Source organism: Cervus elaphus, chromosome 13 (genome assembly GCF_910594005.1).
Source record: "Cervus elaphus chromosome 13, mCerEla1.1, whole genome shotgun sequence".
NCBI classification, from domain to species: Eukaryota; Metazoa; Chordata; class Mammalia; order Artiodactyla; family Cervidae; genus Cervus; species Cervus elaphus.
This window is the reverse complement of record NC_057827.1, coordinates 22,805,373-22,830,997: the sequence shown is the minus strand read 5'-3', so window position 1 is coordinate 22,830,997 and position 25,625 is coordinate 22,805,373. Positions and strand designations below refer to the sequence as shown.

The window sequence follows — 25,625 nt, the reverse complement described above, 5'->3', positions numbered from 1 at the left end:
ATTCTTCCTCTGGCGATAAAATCACCTCCCTCATAGGCTGGTCTTGGGACTCGGATGAGATAATGCCTTTAAAGTCCTGACTCATAGCAGGTTCTTACATATATTAGGTCTTTTCTTTGGACCACACCAAAATTTGATGGAGCTTATTTCTATTGGGAGTGTCCCTGATAGCTCAGTTGTTAAAGAATCCACCTGCAATGCAGGAGACCCCGGTTCAATTCCTGGGTCAGGGAGATCCCCTGGAGAAGGGATAGGCTACCCACTCCAGAATTTTTGGACTTCCCTGGTGGCACAGATGGTAAAGAATCTGCCTGGAATGTGGGAGACCTGGGTTCGATCCCTGGGTTGGGAAGATTCCCTGGAGGAGGGCATGGCAACCCACTCCAGTATTCTTGCCTGGAGAATCCCCATGGACAGAGGAGCCTGGCGGGCTACAGTCCATGGGGTCGCAAAGAGTTGGACATGACTGAGCGACTAAACACAAACACATTTCTATTGACCTGGACCCACACTTTCACTGTGTACCTAGAACATGCTAAGCACCTCTTAGGTCTCCCTAAGCATCTGTGAAGGGCTTCCCTGCTGGCTCAGTGGTTAAGAACCCACCTGCCAATGCAGGAGACGCAGGTTCAACCCCTGGGTCAGAAAGATCCTCTGGAAAAGGAAATTACAGCCCACTCCGGTATTCTTGTCTAGGGAATTCCATGGACATAGGAGCCTGGTGGGCTACAGTCTATAGGGTCACAAAGTGCTGGACGTGACTTAGAGACTGCGCATGCATGCCGGCATCTGGGAAATGAGGGATGCGTCTGTCCGGGGCCCTGCAGGTGGACGTAGAGAGGGGCTGCCACTGTCATCTCCTCTTATGACTAATGCCTGATTCCTGAGTAAGATGGTCTCATAACCAACATGGCTACGGTGCTTTATATACCACTTCTCAGAAGCACCATCTCATTTAATATGCAGTCTTAAGGTGAAGTGGCGGTTACTATCATCCTCATTTTACTGCTGAGCAAACTGAGAGAGTGAATTGCCCAAGGCTCCAGAGCTGGAAGCGGTGAAGCATGGATCAGGACCTGCATGTGACTCCAAGTTCTTGGTCTTTTCTGCTACACCGTGCTGTTTTGTAAGTCACCGCTGGCCCTCAGGAGGGGATTCACCTGGCTTCTGGACCTCAGGGTCCTGATGTTGCTTTGAGACTCACTATAGATCAATCACCACCTTGCTGTTCATTTTACTATCTTGTGACATGGGAAACACATACCAACACTGTTTTAACTGTGATATGATGGCTGGATCATTGCATGCATGCTCAGTCACTTAGTTGTGTCTGACTCTTTGCGACCCTGTGGACTGTAGCCCACCAGGCTCCACAGTCCATGGAATTCTCCAGGCAAGAATACTGGAGTGGGTTGTCATTTCTTCCTCCAGGGGATCTTCCCAATCCAGGGATCAAACCTGTGTCTGCAGTGGATTCTTTATCACTGAGCCAGCAGGGAAACCCCTATTTGGATTGTTGCCAGAAACTAACTCCAAAGTAGTTTGAAAACATTCAAATATTGGTGGGTTCAATTCTCACTGATGATTGCTGTTACAGTTGAGTCAATAAAGATCTTGAGTATCAGTAGATATCTATATTAAATGATTGTATGGGTGACACCATGAAGAGCCTTGTTAAATGCAGGTAACAGATGCTCAGAAATGTCTCCCTGTGACCAACACTGTAACCCGAGGAAGGAGGAAGGAATGGAGATACTAAGACATAACTTGTTGCAGGTATAGTTGAAATGTTCAATCTAGTTGGGAAGATAAAATTAGCTTTCTTAGACCAGAGATGTTGACATACTAATATCTACTGTTTGCTGTTGACCATGTCAGGTAGAGATTCTTGTATTCTGGGAATGCTCGAGAAAGACTGAAGAAGGACCTGGGTCTTAAATTTGTCTTTGAAGAAAGATAAGCAATATTATATGGGCTTTCCAGGTAGCACTAGGGGTAAAGAACCTGACTTCCAATGCAGGAGATGTAAGAGACTCAGGTTTGATCCCTGGGTAGGGAAGATCCCCTGCAAGAAGAAATGGCAACTCACTCCAGTATTCTTGCCTGGAGAATACCATGGACAGAGGAGCTGGTGGGCTACAGTCCATAAGGTCACAAAGAGTCCGCATGACTGAAGCGACTTAGCATATAAGTAGTATTATATAGGAAAAGCGAGAAAGCTCATGAAGTGTGTGTGTGGTGTGTGCACGGTTACAAGCAAACAGGGAATGAAGCCAAGAGAAAAAGAGAAGAAACATTTATTGTGCTAAGCTCTGTTCCAGGCACTCTTCCAACAGTAATCTTGCTCAAATAAGGAATATTCTTTCTATTTTGCAAATGAGAACTCTAGGGCTCAGAGAGGTTATGTATCTTGTCCAAGGTCACACAGCTAAAGATATGAACTCATGTCTATAAATGTCTGCTTCAGAACTCACTTTTTTCTTGTTGTTCTATCATGGTGCAAATGCCAGCTCACCTATCTGAGGGTGGTCAGGATCCCAACTTTCCCCCAAAAGAACATCGGAAAATTGTTTCTTCTTGGCAGGGAGACTGGTATCTTCTCAGTACCACTGTTTTTGCTTATCATGTTCTCAGCCTCCATGTCCCACTCCCTGGAGATTCAGCACCATGGCCAGAGCCGAAGGAACCCTCTCGGACTCTCCAGAGAGAAGCTCCCAGTCTGATGCCCCCTGTATCTTCTCTCTAGCATCATCACAGCCACTTACCTGTGTCCTTAAGTGCCACGCGGCACTCAGGAAGAGCCTAGCGCATGTGCTGGACAGCTGGCCTGCTCTTTGCCAGCCTGCCCAGTTGGGTCAGATGTAAGCAGAGCAGGAGATGTGAGAAAGGTGTGCTTGTCTAGGCTCCTTTCCCCCAGCAGACCCCATACAGAGGGATGGACTTGTGATTTATGACTGGGTTACCCTGAACCAGGGCATCATCTAAGACCACAGAATTGGGAAGGAGATGGGAAGTTGGAGTGGGATTCTTTTTTTCAGGGCAGAGCTCCCAGGGTCTGTGGTTCAGGTTTGCTGTGCTCATCGCTTTGGCCAAGACTGTTCTGTTTCTGTTGAACGGGGGCCCTGAGCAAGCACAAGTGTCATGTGCCTTCTCAGAGAAATAGTCAGAGGATATGGACTGAGGGAGAAACAGCAGAGCTGGCTGAGTTACGGGTTTGTCCTATGTGACAATGGGGGTTTGTCCTAGTGGGTTTTTGTCCTGCGTGACAACGTGCTTTCGTTCTTGGAAGGCTTTCATCTGAAGGCATGACACGAAGTCCCAGCTGCAGGTCACACCTTCTGGCTGATGTGTGTGTGTGTGTGCACACTCACACACCACACACAGGTGCACACTATAGTGGTGTGCTAAGGGCAGGAATTCTGGAATCAGACATAATCATTCAGGTGCTATTTTAACATTACCAGCTTTGTGACCTTGAACTAGCTACCTAACCTCTAAGCCATGTTTTGTTTTGTTTTTTAAATGATAGCAAATCATAGCAATAATGTGGGCCATAAAAGGTTTTGAGAAAGATTCAATGGACTAACATCTTTAATATCTAATATCTTTAGTGATTAGTTCCTAACAAGCACTCAATAAATGTCACCTATTAGTTCTCTTTTTCAGGAAATTATTTCTGTATCCCAATTTTCTTTCGTTTATTCACATGATTATTGTTAATGATTCTGGAAAAATTCCCATAGCGGGGAAAAGTGATTAGCAAGTTAATTAATTATTTGCATTTGTCTTCAAAGCTCATGGTTTAAATTAAGCCGAGGTCAGCTATAGTCGTGCCAGAATAAAAAAGAATTAGTTGACTTTGGCACCCTGTTTAATGCAAGATTTGTGAAATTCAGACCATTCAGTGAAATTTACTTGTGTGCTTTTATTTAACTAACAGTAATGGTGATCAAAGTGCTAACTATGTCTTCCACTCTGTGAAAAGAGCTGCGAGCAGAAACATGATTCACAAATTCTGGTGTGGACGGTCGCCCCTGGATGCGCCAGCCTTTGCCAGACTTAGGCATGAGTGCTCTTTCCCTCTGTTCTTCTCTCTCTCATTTCTCTAAGTCTCAGTTTAGATCCAGAGCAGGAATAGAGGCACAGACGTGGAAAACGGGCACGTGGACACAGGCAGGGGAAGGGGAGGGTGGGACGAGCGGGGAGGGTAGCGCTGGCATATGTATACTCTGTGTGAAACAGACAGCTAGCAGAAAACTGCTGGATCGCACGGGGAGCTCAGCTCGGTGCTCTGTGGGGACCCAGAGGTGTGGGATGAGGGTGTGGGGGGGGTGGGAGGGAGGCTCACATGGGAGGAGTGTATGTATACATACCGCTGATTCACTTTGCTGTACAGCAGAAAGTAACACAGCATTGTAAAGCAACTATACTCCAATTAAAAAAAAAAAAAGTGCCTTATCTCTGTAGGCAAATGCCCTCCCTTCCAGCTTAGATTCCAGCCTCATGCAGCCTGGAAGAAGATGAAGAAACAGCTTCTTGGAGGCCGTTCCACTCTACATGGAACCAAGTGGAGGGATGGTAGATTCTGGGTTCCAGGAATTCAGTGTAAGAGTTCTCATTTCATCTCTTCCTTCCGTAAGTCCCCATGGACTCTGTCAGGTCTCCGCAGGAGGGAGTACATGGTGAATAGGAACAAGCCCTGCTTCTCTCAAACATTTTGCAGAATTGGACAATAGAGACCAAAAGACCGTGCATGGTATAAATTACAGAAAACAGTGGTGTAATGACATTGTTTGGTGAATAAATTAAAGCCCTGAGTCATGAGGCCAATAACAGAGCGAGCAAGCGAGTTGGAGAAGTATAATTAAAAGGAGAAAAGAGATGTTTTCAGCTGATGCTGGAAATGAGACCAAGATGGGGGTGGGGTGGCTGGATGGGGGTGGCTGGCGTCCTCCTATGGCTGGAGCTCGGCAGAGGGGATGCAGCTGTAAGAGGCAGTCTAGCAAGGTGAGAGAGGAGGCCAGCACTTCTGAAACCAAGGAGGAGAGAGAGTGGTGACCTGGAGAATTTTAGTGGAAGGAAAAACCACATGAGCTTTGGAAATAGAGATAATTGTAGATCCTGAACTCTGAAATGATTTAAAATAAATGATTTAAAATAAGGAGGGATGGGAGAGGTCTGTGCAAAGACGGATAAACTGGGGAATGAGAAGAGGCATCAAGATTGGGGCCAGGTGTCCTCAGGGTCATGGGGTTCTGACGATTGTTCTCTTGAGTCTCTAATATTTGCAGCTCTGGACTTTCTTGAAAATAAAGTGACTTGCCCTTCCTAAGGATTAGAAAAAACAAGATATTTTATACAAGGGCACCCACCGTGGGCCAGCTGACATGCATAGATGTGGACACTGTGGCCAGGCTGACTGCATCTCACAGCCCTGTGGGGCCAGGAGAGGTTTAAGACAATGCAGAAAAATTCAAATTCTGAGCCAAAAGCAAACCTTGTCAGACAGGTCCCTTTCCCCCAACTCATCTGGAAATGTTATCAATGAAGGGGTGGGGGAACGTGTCTTGTTCACCCCACGCTCCAGTGCCTAGCCTCGCCTGGCACAGACTAGGTACCAGATCAGCATGTGTCGAATGATGGAGGGGTGGGGTTTACCTTTCAATGGAGTAAAAGCTGCGATGAGACTAAAGCTCATTTTGTTTAGAGAATTTGCTTTAGAGCTTTTTTGTTCTGGGCTGTAAAGCAACACCTAGAAGAGGGCGTGACACAGAGTAAGAATCATTACAATTATTGTCCAAACTGGGATGCTTCTGAGAGCAGCAGGGGAAGTAATGGGATGTGATTCCGGGACCACAGGTGTAAACAGACTGTCTGGTACACCTTGGTGTGTGGTCACCTGTCGTCAGTGCTTAGTGAATGAATTAATCTTGTATTCTTGCAGATATCTAAGGAAAAGGGAATGTTTTGTGGGTTTGCCTTCTTTTTATCCTTAAGTTCCTTCACTTATCCTTGAGTTCATTCAACAGGTATTTACCAAGCACCTACCAGGTGTATACGAGGTATTCTGCTTGTATCAAGGATACAAAGAGACAGGAAAGCCATGTTTTGGCTCTAAGGATGCCTGCTGTCTAAAAGTGAGCCAGAGTGTTGATAGGCACATTATATGATGCTATGAAGTGAAAGTGAAAGTTGCTCAGTCGTGTCCAACTCTTTGTGACCACCATCTCCAGACAATGCTTTCTCCATGCACATGTGGAGATGGTGGTTAGGAAGGCTGCTTAGAGGAGGGACATTTTAGGGAGTCATGGAGGGTGATGAGGCGTGTACCAGACATTCTGAGAGGAGCCAGATGTCAAGGAAGCCTGCCCAGGGCAGAGAGTTTATTCCAGATGCTGGGAATAGAATTGTGACTAAGACAGTGTGTCTCCGACCTCACAGCTAGATCATCTACAAGTCCCCTCTATGACTATGTCTCCATCCCTTGCCTGCAGATAGGCTTATCAGTGCCATTTTTCTAGATTCTATATATATGCATTAATACACAGTGTTTGCTTTTTCTTTCTGGCTTACTGAACTCTGTATAACAGCCCTGTGGACATAATAAGGGAAGGAGAGGGTGGAAGGAGCTGAGAAAGTAGCATTGACATATATTCACCACTCACCACCATGTGTAAAATAGACAGCTAGTGGGAAGCTGCTGGGAGCTCAGCTCCTTACTCTGTGGTGGTAACTGTGTATATAGTTACAACTGATACACCTTGTATGCCAGAGACCAATGCAACATTGTAAAGCAATTATCCTCCAATTGAAAAAAAAAATAGAGTATCATCTAATCCATCAGGTCTGCGATGGGGGAATTACAGTGTGTGACAGGAGGCAGGAGGCTTGCTGGGGGTGACCCTGAGGTGCTCTCAGTAGGGGGAGAGACTTCCAGATCCTCAGTTTGACTGTGAAGGGGTGGTTGAGCATCCCCCACCCCTGCCCGCCTCCTCTCTGGTGATGTGGGATAGGTTTTTCACCCTGCAGTCCTTCCACTGCCATTGTCAATGGGCAAATAGAGTGGCTACAAGACTGGACCGGGGCAGCCACTGTTGTGCACAGAGGTGGGAGGTTCGCAGGTCTCCCTGGGCCACCTGGAAGTCTCCGGATCCAGGGGAAGAGCCTGGGTGGGAGGTAATGAGAAGACAGGAAGCCAGTGCAGGGGGAGGGAGCCGGGGTATTGCTTCGATAAGGCCCATCTGCTTCCCCATCCAGAGCTTTTGAATGTAATATGAAAATGTTCCTCATTATTTTCCTTGGATGGGTTTGCTATCCTGATGATATTAATTATTCTTAAAGGTCAACAGCGCTCTTTCGAATCCCCTTCTGTTCTATCATGTAATCAGTTAATTAATTGGAAACCATTTAGCAGCGTCTGCTGAGCACGTTGTCGGGTGCGAGTTTTCTTGTTTTGCTGCTTCTGTGGTGATGGTTCCCTCCACGTGCCCCTTTTCTTCCAAGAATTTGGGAAATAGAGTGTGGGCCGCACCCTGCATCCCCCCTCCCCTGGTGGACCCCCCACTTTGTTCACAGTTGTCGTGTCATGAGCTTTTTTCTTTTTGAATCTCTATGAGTAATAATAGCTCATTTCCATTGAGTGCCTGTGCCGGGCACTATTTCGTATGTATTATTTAATTCCCACTTTCTAATGTGGTAGAAATTTTGTTCCTGGGTTCCATCCCTGAATCGGGAAGATCCCCTGGAGTAGGGACTGGCTACCCACTCCAGTATTCATGGTGGTAAAGTGAGCCAACCAAGAATTATATAGCTAGAAAGTGGCTGAGCAAAGACAGAAACTTCTAGAAGCCTTCTATGCTATGTGCTAGGATGCTGGTGCTTCAGAGCGTCTGGGAGAGGCGACTTGGGTCGTTGCTGGAGAATCTTATTTAGAATTCTTAGTCACAAGTGTTGCTGGTTCATAATGTGTGTGTTTAGTTGCTCAGGTGTGTCTGACTCTTTGTGACCCCTTGGACATAGCTCGCCAGGCTCCTCTGTCCATGGGATTCTCCAGGCAAGAATACTGGAGTGGGTTGTCATTTCCTTCTCCAGGGGATCTTCCTGACTCAGGGATCAAACCCACATCTCCTGCGTTGGCAGGCAGATTCTTTACCACTGAGCCACCAGAGAAGTCTTAGAGGGTTGTTACGGTGTGTGATTGGGCTATTATATGCACAGTCTTTAAACAGCGCCAGCCCAGAGTGAGGACCACTGGGCGTGTGAGCTCCTATCATTACTACCACCTGCAATACCTCAATGACTCCAGCCAGGCATCGAGTACCTACTATGAGCCAAGAACTTGTTTTGGGGCACATGCACTAATTCATCTTGATCCTCCAAGTTGCTCTTTAAGCCTTCTGCTTTTGACTTCTGTGGTTTGGATGCATGGACTGAGACCCAGAGAGGTTCAGTAACTTTTTCAGGAAGGATCATCCAATTCGGGAGGGCCAGAGCCACCCAGCGTCTAGCCCGATGGTCTGACTCCAGAGTCTGGGCTATTTACCAACAAGCCAGCAGTTCTCACACTTCAGCATGAGTCAGTATCACCTGGAGTGCTTGATACAACCCTGGGAGTACCCGCCTCAGCAGCTTTGGGGTGGCGGTCCTGAGAATGTGCATTTCCGAGTCCACACTGATGCTCATGCTGCTGGTCTGGGGACCACACTTGGAAAATCTCTGCCTGCCTGACAGGATGTGGCTTTGCAGAGTGGTGCAGTTGGGACGTGATGAGGGTCTCCATCACACGGCTGACTGGGGGGCTCCCTGCAGTGGCAGCTGCCTGTGCAAACTCCATCTTAAAAGCTGATCTGTTACCCAGTTCCTCAGATGTTCTTTGTGACTGAGTCTCCTGGCCAGAGGAAAAGGCCCTGAGCACCAGAGGCAGGTATTTGTCCTCTGGGCTCTACCAGACGCTGGGCAGGCAGCATCTTCAGCTCCTTATTTCTGCAGTCTGTGGTCCGGGAAGGGGAGAAACAGGGAGGGGGAGGGAATCTGAGCTGCTCTGGTTCAGAGAAGCCCAAAGCCCGCAGGCCATTGTCAGCAAAGTCACCTCTGTTCCGCCCTGGCCACTCCAGAGAGTGGTCTCAGTTAGCCATTTGTCCCTAATCAATGACACGGTGCTCCAAGCTCCTAGAAAATCTCCAAGCTCCTCCAGAGGACCACTCCTCAGGCAGCCAGGAGTGTGGCCTTTGGCACAGAGCCACAGGCACAATCGTTTCTCCCGGACTGTGGCTCTGGCCCGCTGTTGCCACGCGCCTGCCTGCCTCCTGCCTCTCCCAGCCAGCACCACCCTCCCCGCCCTCACCCTGGGGACCCTTCCACTCGCCATGCTCCCCAGTCCCAGCCTGGGATCACACTCGTTGGTTTGGAGGCTGTATTTCTATCCCCTTGATCTTTCTCTGCTCCCTTTCCACAGGTCCATTTGTTGGACCTCCTTCACTGACTCTCACTTTTTCCTTCATCCTCCAGGGTCTCCAGACATGGAGTTCCAAAAGCCTTCCTTACTGGAGGGAGTCCCCATGGGAGTTTCCCTAAAACAATCTCCAGGTGGTAAACCTGGGTCCCATGCTTAGAAATCCTGCTAAGGAGAGGAGCCAGGGGTGGGGGTAGGGGAAGCAGACAGATTCATCCTGCAAATGCAGGAGGCACTTTGATCCAATTTGTTCATTTCCATCAATTTCCAGTGTGATGACAGCCCCTCTCCAGGCTTCTCAGTGGCATCTCCCCATTGGCGATCCTCCACCAAATTGCAGGTGGGGATGGCTAAGTCTCCTTCCTAGCTATGAACAATGACATTTGTTCCTAGGAGCCTTTATAGGAATTGCTTAGCTCCTGACAGAGTGTCTCTTTGCATCCTTATTTTCTTATATATGTTTGATCGTCCAGCCTTTCCAGACAGTAGGATTTGATAGGTACTCCCAGGTGGCTCAGTGGTAAAGGATTCACCTGCCAGAGCAGGAGATGCCAGAGACATGAGTTCTATTCTTGTGTTGGAAAGATCCCCTGGAAGAGGAAATGACAACCCACTCCAGTATTCTTCCCTGAGAAATCCCATGGGCAGAGGATCCTGGCGGGCTAAAGTCCATGGGGTCCCAAAGAGTCAGACACGACTGACTGACTGAGCATACGTGTAAAGTAAACTCACTGGGGAAGCAAAATTTCACTAGATCAGTGGTTCTTGAAGTAAACTTCCCAAACCAACAACATCAGCATCCCTTGGGAGCTGCCTGGAAATGCAAATTTTTGGCCTGAGTCAGAATCTCTGGAGGGAAGGTGGAGCCTGGCTGTCTGGTTTACAAGCCTCTGGGTGATGCTGATACCCAGAGCTGGAAAACCTCTCTGCAGATGCTTTCCTCAAATCCACACCTGGCCTGTGTTTCTTCAAGCGCTCGTCTTGAAGGAGGGTTGAGATGCCATGTCAGCCTAATCCTATTTCTGTATAAAAAGGCCCAAAGCAACTTTCTGCTCACAATTTTAAGAGAGCCATGTTGTTGTTCAATCGCTAACTCGTGTCTGACTCTTTGTGATCCCATGAATTGCAGCACACCAGGCTTCCTTGTCCCTCACTGCCTCCCAGAGTTTGCTCAAACTCGTGTCCATTGAGCCAATGATGTGATCCAACCATTGCATCCTCTGTCACCATCTTCTCCTCCTGCCCTCAGTACTTCCCAACATCAGGGTCTTTTCCAGTGAGTCAGCTCTTTGTATCAGGTGTCATAAGTATTGGAGCTTCAGCTTCAGCATCAGTCCTTCCAGTGAATATTCAGGTTTGATTTCCTTTAGGATGGACTGGTTTGATTTCCTTGCTGTCCAGGGGACTCTCATACATTTCCCTTAAATCCCACGAGTAGATCTCAGAATGAGGACAGGTGACTGGCTTGTCTACCAGGTAATTAGCAGGAAAGTGCTTTCTGCATCTTGAAGAGCAGCATGGCCTTCCTGCCCCTGCCTGTCTCCCTCCCCAGCTGCCTCCCTTGGACTCAGGTTTCCCTGGTCCTGACAGCATCTCCTGTAGATGCCCAGGCAGAGCCTGCACCAGGCTCACCTCTAGCTCCCTCCTCCCTCAACAGTCCCTGCTTCACTCTTAGTCTCTACAGTAGTCATCCCTCAGTATCATCTAGGGGATTGGTTCCCAGACTCTGGCCATATTCCAAACTCTGAGGATGCTCAGCTCCTTTATGTGAAACAGCATAGCACTGTCTGCCCTCGGTACATGCGAGTTCTGCATCCACTGATTCAACCAGCCGTGAATTCCATCCATGGTTGGTTGAATTCATGGATGTGGAACCCGAGGATGCAGAGGGCAGACTATGATCTCTGTTTCCAGGTTTTCTCACAGATATTCTCTGCATCTTTGTTTTTCTCCTGCCACGACAGCTCTGGAGTAAAGAGTGGGTGTGATGTTTCGGGCCCCATCACCACATCATCCCTCGTGGACTGGAGCCTCTCTTGGGGTGGTGGTGCTCCCCAGCCAGGCCAGCCTGCTCTGCCCCTGAGCAGGTCACTGCTGGAAACGCCCGCACCTGCCAGGCTGTGGCCGCTAGGCTGTGCCTGCCCAGGGCTCCAGTGACTGCTCACGTACTTCAAGGCAATTAGCTTTTTGTTAATTTGTCTGAAAAGAAACTCCCAGGGAGTAAATCCCCCAGAATAGTCTTGGTGACACTCGAGGTCCGATATGAAGCAGCCAAGTGAAGGAACGAAGCTGGCTTTAAGGCCTTTTCTGGGGTTTTGTTGTTGTTTCATCACTAAGTCATGTCCAACTCTTTGTGACCGGTGGACTGTAGCCCACCGGGCTCCTCTGTCCACGGGATTCCGCGGGCAAGAATGCTGGAGTGGGTTGCTGTTTCCTCCTCCAGGGGAGCTTCCTGACACAAGGATCGAACCTGAGTCTCCTGCACTGCAGACGGATTCTTTACTGTCTGAGCCACCGGGGAACACATCCTAATATTTTCGACTTTGAGGGCCTTCGGTCTCCGTCACAGCAGCTCAACCCTGCCGCTCTAGTGCAGACCTGCGTTTGTTTTCTTCTGCTGGTGTAACAAGTTGCTGTGGACTTGGTGTAAAGACAAAGTGATTTTCTTACACTCTGGGTTACAGGTCCCACACGGGTCTCCCTGGGCTAAATTCAAAGTGTTGCCAAGGCCAGGTTCCCTTCTGGGGCCTCTCGGGGTGAATCCATTTCACTGCATCTTCCAGCTGCTTGAGGTCGTGTGCATGTCTTGGCTTTTGACCCCCTCCCCCCATTACATCCCTCTGTGCTTTCTTCCGTGTCTCATCCCTCTTGACCTCTCTGCCCCCCTCTTCCACCTTTAAGGACCTCTGTGGTTACTCTGGGGCCACAGGATAATTAAAGGTAATTTCCTCATCTCAATTCATACTGTTAATCACATCTGCAAAGTCGTTTTTGCCCTAGAAGCCGATGTATTTACAGATCCCGCGGTTGAGGCCGTGGACATCTTGGAAGATCTTTATCCCACCTGGACCATAGACATAGCACACGCATGCTTACTTCCTCAGTTGTGTCCAATTCTTTGTACCCCCATGGATTGTAGCCCACCAGTCTTATGGGATTCTCTAGGCAAGAATACTGGAGTGGGTAGCCATTCTTTTCTCCAGGGGATCTTCCCAACCCAAGGATGGAACCTGGGTCTCCTGCATTGCAGATGGGTTCTTTACCATTTGAGATACCAGAGAGAAGCCACAATGTGCAAATAAATGGACATGCTGTCTTATAATAAAACTTTATTTACAAAAGCAGAGTGCTGGCCCATGGGCCATAGCTTGCTGACCTTGGCACTCAATGATTAATGAATCTGCATCCAATTCTAACATGTGATTTTCCCCGCCATCAAGCAATTCTGGGTCACCAGCTGGGGGTCTCACAATTCAGCTCAATTCTAACATTATCTACCCCGAAATAGCATCAGACTACACAGATTAAGGGTTCGGTCCCACCAGACCACCCTCCACTGCAGATGGTTATTGCAAGTCCAGGTTGTCACCTGGGTTTCTGAGCAACTGGCTAGAAATCAGAGGTTCCATGACCCACTCCTTGGGTTTGATCAATTTGCTAGTGCGGCTCCCAGAACTCAAGAAACTCTTTACTCTCTAGATCAGCGGGGTATTGCAAAGGACATTAAAGGATACAAGCCAACAGCCAGATGGGGACTTCCCTGGTGGTCTAGTGGCTACGACTTCACACTTCCAGTGCAGGGGAGCTGGGTTCAATCCCTTGGTCAGGGAACTAGAGCCCATATACTACAACTAAGTTCACATGCCTCAACTAATGATCCTGCCTGCCACAACTAAGATCTGGTGCAGCCAAATAAATAACTATTTTTAAAAAAATCAACAGCTGGATAAAGAGATACGAAGAACAAAGTCCTAAACAAGGGAACCTCTGTCCCCATGGAGTTTGCAGCTTGACACGGTGACACATAGACATATTCTGGTTTATCAACCCCAAATCCTATCCTTCTGCGGTTTTATGGGGGCTTCATTACATCATTGGCCATTGGTGATTGATTTCCTCTCCCCTCACTGGAGATCAGGGGTGGGACTAAAAGTTCCAACCCTCTATTCATAGTTGATTCCCCTGACAACCAGATGCACATCTGTAGGGGATTTCTAAAGTCACTTCACTCTCTGAAGCAATTTCAGGAACTGGGGACAGGAGACTGAGTCTTATAACAAAAGATGCTCCTGTTTATCTATCCTTAAAGAAATTCCAAGGGTTTTGGCAGCTCTGTGTCAGGAACTGTGGATAAGGAGCAGACATATACTTCTTATTATGACCATCATTTCTCTCATCAGCAGTCCCTAGTCTTTTTGGCACCAGAGATGGGTTTCATGGAAGACAGTTTCTCCCACAGACCGGAGGTTGAGGGGGATGGTTTCAGGGTGATTCAAGCCCATTACATTTATTGTGCACTTTATTTCTATGATTATTGCTTCAACTCTGCCTCAGATCATTAGGTATTAGATCCTGGAGTTTGGGGACCCCAGCTCTAAGTATATTTTGTGCAGTGATAATTTTTGCCTGATATTTCATGAAGAAGGTTCTGGGATCCAGTAAGTTTGAGAGGGGCTTCCCAGGTGGCTCAGTGGTAGAGAATCCACCTGCCAATGCAGGACACCTGGGTTCAGTCCCTGGGTCAGGAAGATCCCCGGAGAAGGAAATGGCAACCCACTGCAGTATTCTTGCCTGGAGAATCCCATGGACAGAGGAGCCTGATGGGCCACAGTCCATGGGGCTACCAAGAGTTGGACATGATGGAGCAACTAAACAAGAACAAGAGCAAGTTTGAGAGACTCAGTGGGTCAGATCCTTAACTCAGTAAAAGTTCTGAGAAGTTCTGCAGTAAATAAGCCTGTTTAATTTCATTTAGTGTCACATTTTTCAAGCAACATGAAATTTTTGGCCTTGTAATACACATTAGCATACAGAAGACCTCGGCTCCCCAGGAATGTTCTCTGGGAAACCCAGGGTTTAGCTCAGCCCCAGGCCTTGTGGACAAGCTGCCTCCAGTCTCCTGATCTCAGGTCAAGACACCAGTCACGTCACTTGAGATTTGATTAGAGAAAGCATTTTGGCTTCATTAAAGTTCATTAAATGAGCCATCCAGTGTAATTTAGCTGAATAAAAATGGCTCAAATGACTTTAACCCACACCCCCCTTTTACAGCAATTTAATTGAGGGAAAAGCAAATATATCAACGACATAGAAAAATACTCCTTGGCCTTCAAGAGGAATACTGGGTGGCAGCATCTGCTTCCTTGTCACAGGGGCTGGATTTTAGGGGGTTGGCTCAAGGGGGACCCCTCGGGGGTCAGCAGCAGCCTTAGTGATGAGATGGCTGGGAGCTTCCTTCCTTCAAGGAGGCTGAGGGCAGCCACCCTCACTGTGCTCCACAGTGGGCAGCAGGCATCTCTGGTGTGGGACTGGTGTGTGCAAAGTCCCATGTTTAAGATCATGAAGTGTAAGCTCCCTGGTCCTGCGAGAAGCTCCCTGGTTCTGCGAGAAGTTCCCTGGTTCTGGGAGAAGATCCCTGGTTCTACCAGCCTCCTCCTTCTCTGTGGTCTGTTCCTTTTTAGCAAACTCACTGTAGGGTTGGTGCTGCATCGGACTTTCTTGGACTTTTCCTCCACATCCATCAGGGATTTCAAATGAATCTTGGTGTGGCCTAGAAGACGAGGGAGTTGACTGTCTTCAACAAGACCACAGAGATAGTTCTTTCATGGAAAAAGTTAGAAAGGCAGAGACAGATCAGGGGTGTGGGGTCTTCAGGAAGGAAGAACTGTCTCTTTCACAAGCTGCATTCGTGGATGGAGGAAGTCAGAAGTACATCATGATGATGTCTTCAAGCCACAGCCCCCCAGAGCTTATGAGAGTAGAAGAGGGTAGCCCTTTTTTATTCTCTGGGTGGCCATGCCTGATGCTTTGAGCTCGTTGTTCAGTCTCTGAGTCGTTTCTGACTCTTTGCAACCCCATGGACTGCAGCACGCCTGGCTTCCCTGTCCTTCACTATCTCCCAGAGTTGGCTCAAAATCATGTCCATTAAGTCGATGATGCCATCCAACTGTCTCATTCTCTGTCACCCTCTTCTCCTTCTGCCCTCAAACTTTCCCAGCATCAGGGTCTTTTCCAATGAGTTAGCTCTTTGCATCAGGTGGCCAAAGTCTTGGAGCTTCGTATGATTCTTAGAATAATGTTTTCTGGGAGCAGCAGGGTGAATCCTCTAGGAAAAGTCGGTGACTGCGGCATTCACAATTGGGATGCCAGCTGAGGACACTCCTGGGTCTCTCTGCTCTCTTGTAACCATCTTTTGCAAGAGGAGACTAGCATATGCCCGGGGCAGGAGCTGACCAAGCAGACAGGCCCCAGATTGCATCTTTGTGGCTGGACTCTGATTGGGAAGCTGGTTTCCTGGGGTGATGAAAGAGGCACAGAGAGGGAGGGACTGAAAATCAAGACTTGGATGCTTTCAGAGATCACAGCTGGGCAGCCAACTCTGCTGTCAGGACCTTGGGGGCAAAAGAGGGGCTGAGGATAGGTGTGCTCGTCTGCTAGGGCTGCCATAACAAACGCTGCAGACTGGGTGGCTTCAGCAGCAGAAATGATGACTTCTTCACAGTTCTGGAGGCTGGAAGTCCAAGATTAAGGTGTCAGCAGGGTTCCTCTCCTCTGAGGCCTCTTGCCTCAGCTTGTAGATGCTGAGTTTTTCTCCTGGTGTCTTCTCATCATCTGCCTCCGTGCATGTCTGTGTCCTAATCTCTTCTTATAAGGGCACCAACCATATTGGATTAGGGTTCATGTAAATGGCCTCCTTTAGCTTTAATTACTTTTTTTTTCAAAAGTGAAAAAAACAGTATTTACTTTAGTATCTACTGCCATACATTACATTCCCAAATTTCAAAAAAATAAGGTTGTAGGCAGATGAAGTATGAGAAACCTAGCAAAGTGAGTCCATAACATCATATTCAATGATGAAACACTGGATGGTTTTCTTCTAGGTTTAGTAACAAGGAAAATAAGCCGTCTTACTTTTCCTACTCAACATCACACTGAAAATCTTAGCTAGTACAATAAGTCAAGAAAAAGGAAAATCAATTGGGTTGGGGGAGGAGCACCCAGGGTTTAATGCAGACTGTGAAAAATGTATCCGCTGGTAGGCCAGGAGGCACTTCCAAAGTCAGCCGCACCCTTAAACTGGGAAGTCCATTGAGATTTCCATCTTCAGTATCGCTTTGTGGGTGGGAATTAATGTCTCCTTCTCACTGTCAGCCCCTCGGTTGTCTCAGGGTGTTTGGGGAACAGATGTATTCACCTGGTTGGCTTCTTTTCACTGCAGAGTCCATCTTTTTTTTTTTTTTTTTAAACCGGAGGAACATTGCTTTATGCTTGTTAGTTTCTGATGTACAACAACATGGATCAGCCACGTGTTTGCTAAGCTGCTTCAGTTGTGTCCGACTCTTTGCGACCCTGTGGACTGTAGCCCACCAGGCTCCTCTGTCCATGGGATTCTCCAGGCAAGGATACTGGAGTGGGTTGCCGTGCCCTCCTCCAGGGGATCTTTCTGACCTAGGGAAAGAACCCGCATCTCTTAAGTCTCCTTCTTTGGCAGGAGGGCTCTTTACCACCAGCACCACTTGTGAATCAGCCATAAGTATACATATATCACCTCCCTCTTGAACCTCACTCCCACCCCCATCCCACTCCTCCAGGTCATCACAGAGCACTGGGCTGAGGCCCCTGTGTTATACAGCAGCTTCCCACTAGCTATCTGTTTTACTTATGGTAGTGCATATGTGGGGCTTGCCAGGTGGCGCTAATGGTAAAGAACCTGCCTGCCAATGCAGGACACTTGGGTTCCATCCCTGGGTCGGGCTGATCCCCTGGAGAAGGAAATGGCAACCCACTCCAGTATTCTTGCCTGGAGAATTCCATGGACAGAGGAGCCTGGCAGACTGTAGTCCATGGGGTTGCAAAAGAGCTGGACGTGACTGAAGCGACTGAGCAGTGGTCAGTTCAGTTGAATCGCTCAGTCATGCCCCTGTGCACCCACAGTGCACATATTGTCAATCCCAATCTCCCAGTTAGCGCCCACCTCCTTCCCTAGCTGGGTCCTTCTCTACATTTTGGGGTCCGTGTTGAGTGACCCTTCTGTTGGATGTTAGGGTTCCCAGGGTAGAGGGTGACATCGTCCCGAATCTTGGGGCTCCATCCTGCTGCGGTTGGGCGCCCCCTTTATGAGGGTCACAGAACTGCTTACCCTCCTAAGGTTCCCTCTGTTCACCACGGGGCTGGTGCTGGAGGGGCCTCCTCAGCCCGTCTCCTCCTCAGGGTCGGATCTGGCCGTCCGTGCATCTGGGCCTTGTTTCCTGAGCACCCAGGAGCTGCCTCATCGCGTTCGTTGCTCTGGGCCCCAGAGCCTGGGCTGTGAGAGCAGCTGTAGTGCAGGACAAAATTAATGGCTTTGTTTGGTGTCTCAGATGAGGGACACGGGGCAAGGTCACGGAGCTTGATTTTGGGAAAGTGTTTGATGCATCATCTCGTAAAATCTTGCTCACCAAATTAATTCCAGCGGTCAGGTGACTTGGAAACTGGCCACGGACTCGAGCAAAAGTCAGAGACGGGTGATAATGGATCTGTGAGGGAGGAGGCTCGGGGCTGCTATGCAGCCCAGAGGCAGGATGGTTCTTAATTAAACCTTTGTCTGATGAGTGGGGTAACCGGCCCATCAATAACTGATGACAGGTGAATACAGGCGAGGCATCAGCTAGAAGGAAAAGCAGGGGCAGTGGGTGGTTAGGTGGGTGGTAAGTCAGTTAAAACTCTTTGCCTCATCTTTCCAATCTGCCCAGCGCCATGAGCACTTATAGATGCCTCCGAGGGCAGGATGGCCAGAGGCGTGCCCTGCTGGCCTTGTTGGGGGTGAATACACTTGTGCTTTGTGTGCTTGCTTGCCTCTGGGCTGGATGCTTCTATTGTGTGTCTCTGGCAGGCCGCTGCGTACGGTTGCCTAGGTTGTGTACACGGCTCTCCCCCTGGAACTTGTGCAGCACCGTGTTGTTCTCTCTGGGGACGTGCACTGTGCTGTGTGTATGTGGACCTGGGCATTTACAAGTCTGTGTGTTGGTTGCAAATGTTCCTAGGTATGTCGTTCTGTTGCCTGTTGCCGGAGTCTTTACGTTAAGACTGCTCAGAGCTGTTCAACTTTGATTGGCAGCCTCTGAACCCCAGTTTCCTCATCTATTGCATGCAGATCATAGCAATACCCGCCTGGTACAGTTGCTGTAAATATTAAATGAAATCATGAAAGCAAAAGTGGGTAACCGAGTTGTTGTCATTGTTATTTTGTTGCTAAGCTGTGTCTAATTCTTCTGCGACCCCATGGACTATAGCCCACCAGGCTCCTCTGTCCGTGGGGTTTTCCAGGCAAGAATACTGGAGTGGGCTGGCATTTCCTTCTCTGGGATCTTCCCAACCTGGGGATAAAACCCAGTCTCCTGCATTGGCAGGTGGGTTCTTTAACACTGAGTCAGTGCGGAAGCCCTGAGTAGCAGAGTAGCTGGTAATGAGGAAGCCCTTGGTGAATGCAGATTTTGGTCATGGAGATGATGTGGGGAGGTAGGAGGAGGGGAGAGAAGAAGAGGATCTGGACCCCAGAAGGTGAAGGTGGCTTGTGGACCATCGAGGAGGAGGAAGGGGAGAGGGCAGTCATGGACAGAGCCCTTGAGTCCTGCCATGGCCGTTCCATTTGGCCAAAGAACTGAAGGAATGCAAGGGGCTCTTTCTCCTCCAGGTGGGGCTTGGTGGGTGGGGGAGGCCTGGGGGGGAGCTACAGAGGGGACACCCCTGGGAGAGCGGGAGCCCACCTCCCCTGTACCCGATCTCCCCCACCCCTCCCCCCTCTAACTTGTAATAAGGAGATAATGCCATTTCTTATTCTTTATTTGCCCAGAATGCCTGTTATTTTCTTTCTTTCAGAATCCAATTTTCTCTTGACATTTCTGCCTAATGTAGCAAAACTTGACCTTTGTGAAAGGACAGTGCTGGCAGCCTGCTCCCTGCCTCGGGCCCCCCAAGAACTCCTGGCTGTTCCTCCCTCAGAGACGGGCGAGGGTCCCCACTTTACCTGGACCGCTGCTGGGTTCCCGCCGCCTCCTTCCTGTGGGGGCGGGGGTGGGGCGTGTTTCCCAGGGCGCAGTGAACCTGGGGTTCCCGGCTGCTGCCTCTCACGGCAGCCGCTGCTCAGCTTTAGAACCAGGGACTGTTCCAGGCTGCGCTGGAGTCGGGGAGAGAGCTCCAGGCCCCTGGGCCTTGTCTGACTTCTACTGCCACTGGTGCTGTTGTGCATAAACCAGCAACAAGATGCTGGTGCATAAACTCACTTTATGGAGACATCAGAGCAGCTGATGGTAATGGAGATATGTAGGGTGGTACCCAATCCTGTTATTCTTGACCCCGAGCTTCAGCTTCAGGTCCACTCCCTGGTGTAAGGTCATGACTCTGATGGGCATAGATGTCGGATCGCCTACTCCTCCCTTCCGATCAGGAGATGCTCTGCTGGGAGCTGGGCGCCTGGGTGTCCTTACATGGTTGCCATGCAGTTCTTCTGTCCCCCTATCCTTCCAATTCAGTGGGGGAATGAGCTGGATTGTAGGAAAAAGATTTGCCATTGTTAGGGGTCTTGTGAAGCTGAGCATGCAGACGGGTTAAAGTTTATAGGCTTTTTTTTATTGGGGTACTGTATTGGGGCACTATTACAACAGCTAAGGCATGGAAGCAACCTAAGTATTCAATGGCAGATGAATGGATAAAGATGTGCTACATATACATGATGGAATATTACTCAGTCATTAAAAGGAGGTTTATAGGCTTTTGGTGAGAGGCTGTGTTGTTATTCACACCAGCATTCCACAGCCCTGCAGAGAGGAAGTCAGTGACAGTGTGGGGATATAAGGGGCCCTCCTAAAGAGGGCCAAGGAGAGAGTGCTGGGGGTGGGGGAGAGAGTGTGACAGTAAATTTGGGGTATACCTCCCTGGAGACCTTCCCTCTGTCCCCAGTCCCTTGCACCCCAAGAATGGGGTCTTCCTCCCCCACACAGTCATGGGCCGTCACCAAGATAGTGTTAGTTGCTGTCATGTCTGCCTCTTTGTGACCCCACGGATTGTAGCCCACCAGTCTCCTCTGCCTTCTCCAGGGAAGAATACTGGAGTGGGTTGCCATTTCCTTCTCCAGGGGATATTCCTGAGCCAGGGATCCAACCCAGGTCTCCTGCACTGCAGGCAGATTCTTTACTGTCTGAGCCCCCAGAAAAGCCCAAGTCACCAAATGCCTCACATGCGAGGGGGAAGCCCTGTTCTGTAGCTTGTCCTTGGCTTTGAATATCTGCTCCTCCGATAAGCCATGGTTACCCTCTGTGACCTCACCCAGGATGAGCTTCTCCTATGGGCTTCAGACCCACACATCCAACAGGCTGTCTCATGCCTCTCTGTGGACATCAAACAGGCATCTCAGACTTAGTGTCTGCAGGGGGAAGGTCTTGATCTCCACGCCACTCTCCAGCTGGGACCCTTCTGCAGCCTTGGGCTCGTTAAATGACAGCACCACTCTCCTGGGCATTCAAGTCTCCCTCCGGGCCTGATCAAACCCCACAGGGATTCTGGCAGCTCCCCCTCACGACCTAGCTTGAATTCATCAGCTTAATCATCTCTGTGCTCTCTTCTTGCCTGGAATATGGCAGCATCTCCTAACTGCTTTGATGGCTTCCAGTCTTGAGTTCCTGTTTTTAAAGATGCTAGTTAGATTATGCCATGTCCCTACTTAACACCGTTTGGTGCTCTCCCATTGTTCTTTACAGTAAAATCCAGATGCCTTACTTTGGCCCAAAAGTTGGGTGTGGCATGGCCCCTTCTGGGTGCTTATTCTATTTCTATTTTTAAAATTTTTTGACCAAATGGCATGGGGATCTTAGTTGCCTGACTGACCAGGGATCAAACCAGCAACCCCTGCCTTGGAAGTGCAGCGTTTTAACCACTGGACTGCCGGGGAAGTCTCCCTCCTATTTATCCTAGACCACACTTCTCCTACTTCCTTTCTCATGGCCTCCTTTCTGGCCCCCTTATCCCTCTCAGGGCCTCACACCTGATGTTCCCACTGCCTGGGACACACCTTCCCTGGCACTTGGCTCAGTCTCACTCCTCTTGTCTCAGCTCCAGTGTCCCCTCTCAGAGGGCCTTTGTGGAAGCCTTTGACTTGTGGAATGTTCAGAATGCTTGTTTATGGTGATTATTTCATAGATATATATTATCCTAAACTCATCAAGACATATATATATATATATATATATATAACATGGACAAAATTTTTTGGTAAGTCAACTATACCTTAATAGTTAAAAAAAAAAAGGGAGGGATAAATTAGAAGTTTTGGACTAGCAGATACAAGCTGCTCTATCTAAAATGGATGAGCAGTAAGGTCTTACACACTTCTAACATAGCCCCGTCTCTCTTCCCCATTAGTTTCTTGCCCTTAGACCCTTTATTCTACTCATCACAAACTGCAGTTCTCTTGCTTATTCATTTGTAACTTGAACATATGTTCCCAAGAGACCTTATCTGTTGTCCACCCCCTCGTTCCTTAGTGGAGCCTATATTTGGCTGTGAACAAATATTTGCTATAGAAGTCCTTTAAATATAGGTGCACTTGTAAGTCTATGCATATGTGTATAAACAGGAGTCTGTGTTTGCATTTGTTACCAACATGTTTGATAGACATAGATATGCACGTGCTTGTGCGTGTGGATAGGTATTTACCTAAGTGCAGTCTTTACTGCTCTCCTTTCTCATCACTAGATGAGTCCACAGTTCCTGGGGTACCACTTTGACTCTAACTGTCTCCAGCTGCTGTCTTGAAGGACTGTGATCACATCAAAAGTTGTTTGTTGAGCCTGGCAAAGTAATAACCGTGGGTGTGTTTCTTCTTTTATTCAGAAGACTAATGACTGCTCCTTTCCCCTGTACATCCTAATGAGAACAATTAAATAGCCATTAGGAGGAGAACAGAAGTGTGAACCAAGAGGCTGATGTCTTGATCATCGATGGGCAGGGTTGCTGGGGGAGGGACTGGCTTGAAGGAATTATAGGTGTGGAGTTTTTTTGACTTGTGTGAATGTTAAGAATGTTTGTTGGTAACAATAGCCTTACTTATGCAGGGTGAAGAAGTCCCAGGTATCTATAGTACAGGGTAGGGCATAGTTACCCACTCCAGTGTTTTTGCCTGGAGAATCCCAGGGACGGGGGAGCCTGGTGGGCTGCCATCTATGGGATCACACAGAGTCGGACACGACTGAAGCGACTTAGCAGCAGCAGCAGCAGCAGCAGCAGGGCATAGTTAACAATACAATATTGTACACTTACAACTTCGGGAAAGGGCACATGTTCTATTAAATATTGTTATCAAAGAAAAGGGAGGGGAGGAACTTTTAGAGGTGCCAATTAAATTTATGGCACTATTTATGGCGATCATTTCATATGTATATCTATATTATCTTAAACTCATCAAACATGTAAATATGTGCAGCTCTTTTGGTAAGTCAACTATGCCTCAGTGATAAAAAAAGGAGGAGGGATAAATTAAGAGTTTGGGATTAGCAGATACAAACTACTATATGTAAAATGGATAAGCAATAGGTCCTACTGTGTAGCACAGGGAATTATATTCAGTTACCTATATAAACCACAATGGAAAATAATATGAAAAAGAATGTATTTTTCTGTAACAATCACTTCACTGTACAGCAGAAATTAATTCAACATTGTAAATCAACTGTACTTCATTAAAAAAAATACTTGCTGGTTTGTATACGCTCTACCCTGAGGATTCTCTGTCCTCCTGAAAGAGGGTGGGCTTAAAAAGGTGAAATTTTATTGTGGTGAGGGGATAGCAGAGAATGATCAAGAAAATTTTATTAATTTATTTATTTCATTTGATTTGTAAAGCCTTTTCTTTAAAAGGTCTCAGCATCCTCTCCAGACATGATCTGTAGCCTTGACTACTGGCAGATGTGCTGTTAGCCGAATGGAACAAAGGAGAAGAACAACATGAGATGTTGTTCTCATGAGATGAGCCAGGCTCCCACGAGATGACCATGCTTACTACACAGTGCAAGACTTATTCCAGATCGTCCTCTGATTTTCTTTATTTGTCCCTCTTGCAGAAACCTGTCAAGTAACCGGCTCACCACGCTCTCGTGGCAGCTCTTCCAGACGCTGAGTCTTCGGGAATTGTAAGTTCAGTTTCGAAAACTGTCCAAATTGGTGGAGTGGTGGTCAGAGATCGGGTGAAGCCACTGGAAGCTGGGGCATATATACACCTGAAGAGGTTTTTAGGGTGGATGACATGGGTGTACCATGTTCAGTGAGAGGGAGTCACCCCATTCCTTGATTTCTGATGCTCTTTCTGGGCATAGTACATTTCAGAAGATAGGAATCTCATCTCTTAGCAGGATGTAGTTTTGTGACCTGTTAGTAATTAGTTAATAACAGTATTGAATTTGCAATAATAAAGAGAGTTAGTTTATAATAAACAACATTTGTAATATATAAATAGATTATTAGGTGTGCTTTCGTTTACATGACCTCTGATTTATCATCACTAGTGTCAATCAAGGTAGGTATTATTATGCTTCCCATAAAAATGGTATCTCCACCCTTTAAGATGAGGGTTTTTTAGCTCCAGAAAGGCATGTGAGATATAGCCAAGATCACCTTGCTAGGGACTGGCAGAACCAAGACTTGAACACAAGCCTTTAATTTCAGATTGCATGTCTTTTCCACTTCTCATGATCTTCTGTCAGCCTATTTGGCTTGAGTATGGGCATCCTGGAGGGACAAAGCCCATATATTTATTCACTCTGCCTGTGGACCTAAGTTTAGCCTTGCTGCATTCCAAGACTGATCAGTGTGCTCCTACCCCAGCTAGCCATTTTTCACAAACACATATTGGATGGATGAGTGAAAACTTGTGATCACTGCTGGAAAAAATAACTCATGTTGTTGTGTGAGTCATCAGGGTCAGCTCTGTGCATGAAGGACAGCATATTATGTTGAGAGAACAAATCAAGGAATAAGTTGCAAAGGAACTGAGACATGGATGGAATTAGGGACTCAGGGTTCCAGAGACACTGCTCACGTGTCTCCTCTTCTACTTGGTGACTCCAATCCAAATTCACTGAATACAGATTGCTTTCCTGTCCTTTACCAAGAGGCAATGAATGACCTTGGATCCCTGCCCGTGCTGTTGGCCTTTCAACTTGTTCTCCCTCCAGCTGGTTAAGACCTGAGTTCAAGGATGAGTCATAACCTTTTCTGACCCAGTTGGTCAGGAGGGAGAATATGTACATTGCCATGACAGTCCAGTATATACCCTACTCATCCTCTACTAGGTGTCTACGTGATGGTGAAAGAGGCCATTCCAGGGATGGGAAGGGCAGAGAGGGTCTCTTTGACAGTGCTGGAGGGTTTAGGATAAGACCGCTTTCCTACCTTAGGACTTTGCCCTTCCCACTAGCCTTCTCCTCTGCTACAAGCATAATAGCTGATGTGATCAGCGTTCATACATGGCTACCATGTATCAGGTCATATATGGCTACCGTTCACATGTACATCAATAAAAACTTCTTCTGAGCTTGAAAAAAAGGTAAATATATACTCACGTGTGTTCATGCTAAATCGATTCAGTTGTGTCTGACTCTGCTACCCTACGGACTGTAGTCCACCAGGCTCCTCTGTCCATGGGATTCTCCAGGCGGGAATAATGGAGTGGGTGGCAATGCCCTCCTTCAGGGGATCTTCCCAATCCAGGAATTGAACCCGCGTCTCCTGTGTCTTCTGCATCGCCAGGCAGGTTCTTTACCACTAGTGCCACCTGGGAAGCCCAAATATATACTTATTAGTTTGTAAAGCACAGAGAAACTGGACAGTGTCACAGAGAAATCTCAGCGTCAGATTGGTCCACCTGATGCACTTGTGTTCATTCCCATCTTTGTAGGTAGAAAAGAAGTTAAAGGTAAATGAACAT

General features: G+C 47.9%; 1 protein-coding gene across 8 annotated transcripts in view; it reads left to right on the top strand.

The window, feature by feature from the left end:
- The window catches only part of NTRK3 (neurotrophic receptor tyrosine kinase 3), a 419,093-nt gene that overhangs the window by 95,181 nt on the left and 298,287 nt on the right, over positions 1-25,625 (top strand). For all 8 annotated transcript variants that reach the window (XM_043922244.1, XM_043922243.1, XM_043922240.1 and 5 more), the window contains one exon: positions 23,764-23,832. In XM_043922244.1, coding sequence (XP_043778179.1) covers positions 23,764-23,832 — 69 coding nt within the window. The remainder of the gene's footprint in view (positions 1-23,763; positions 23,833-25,625) is intronic.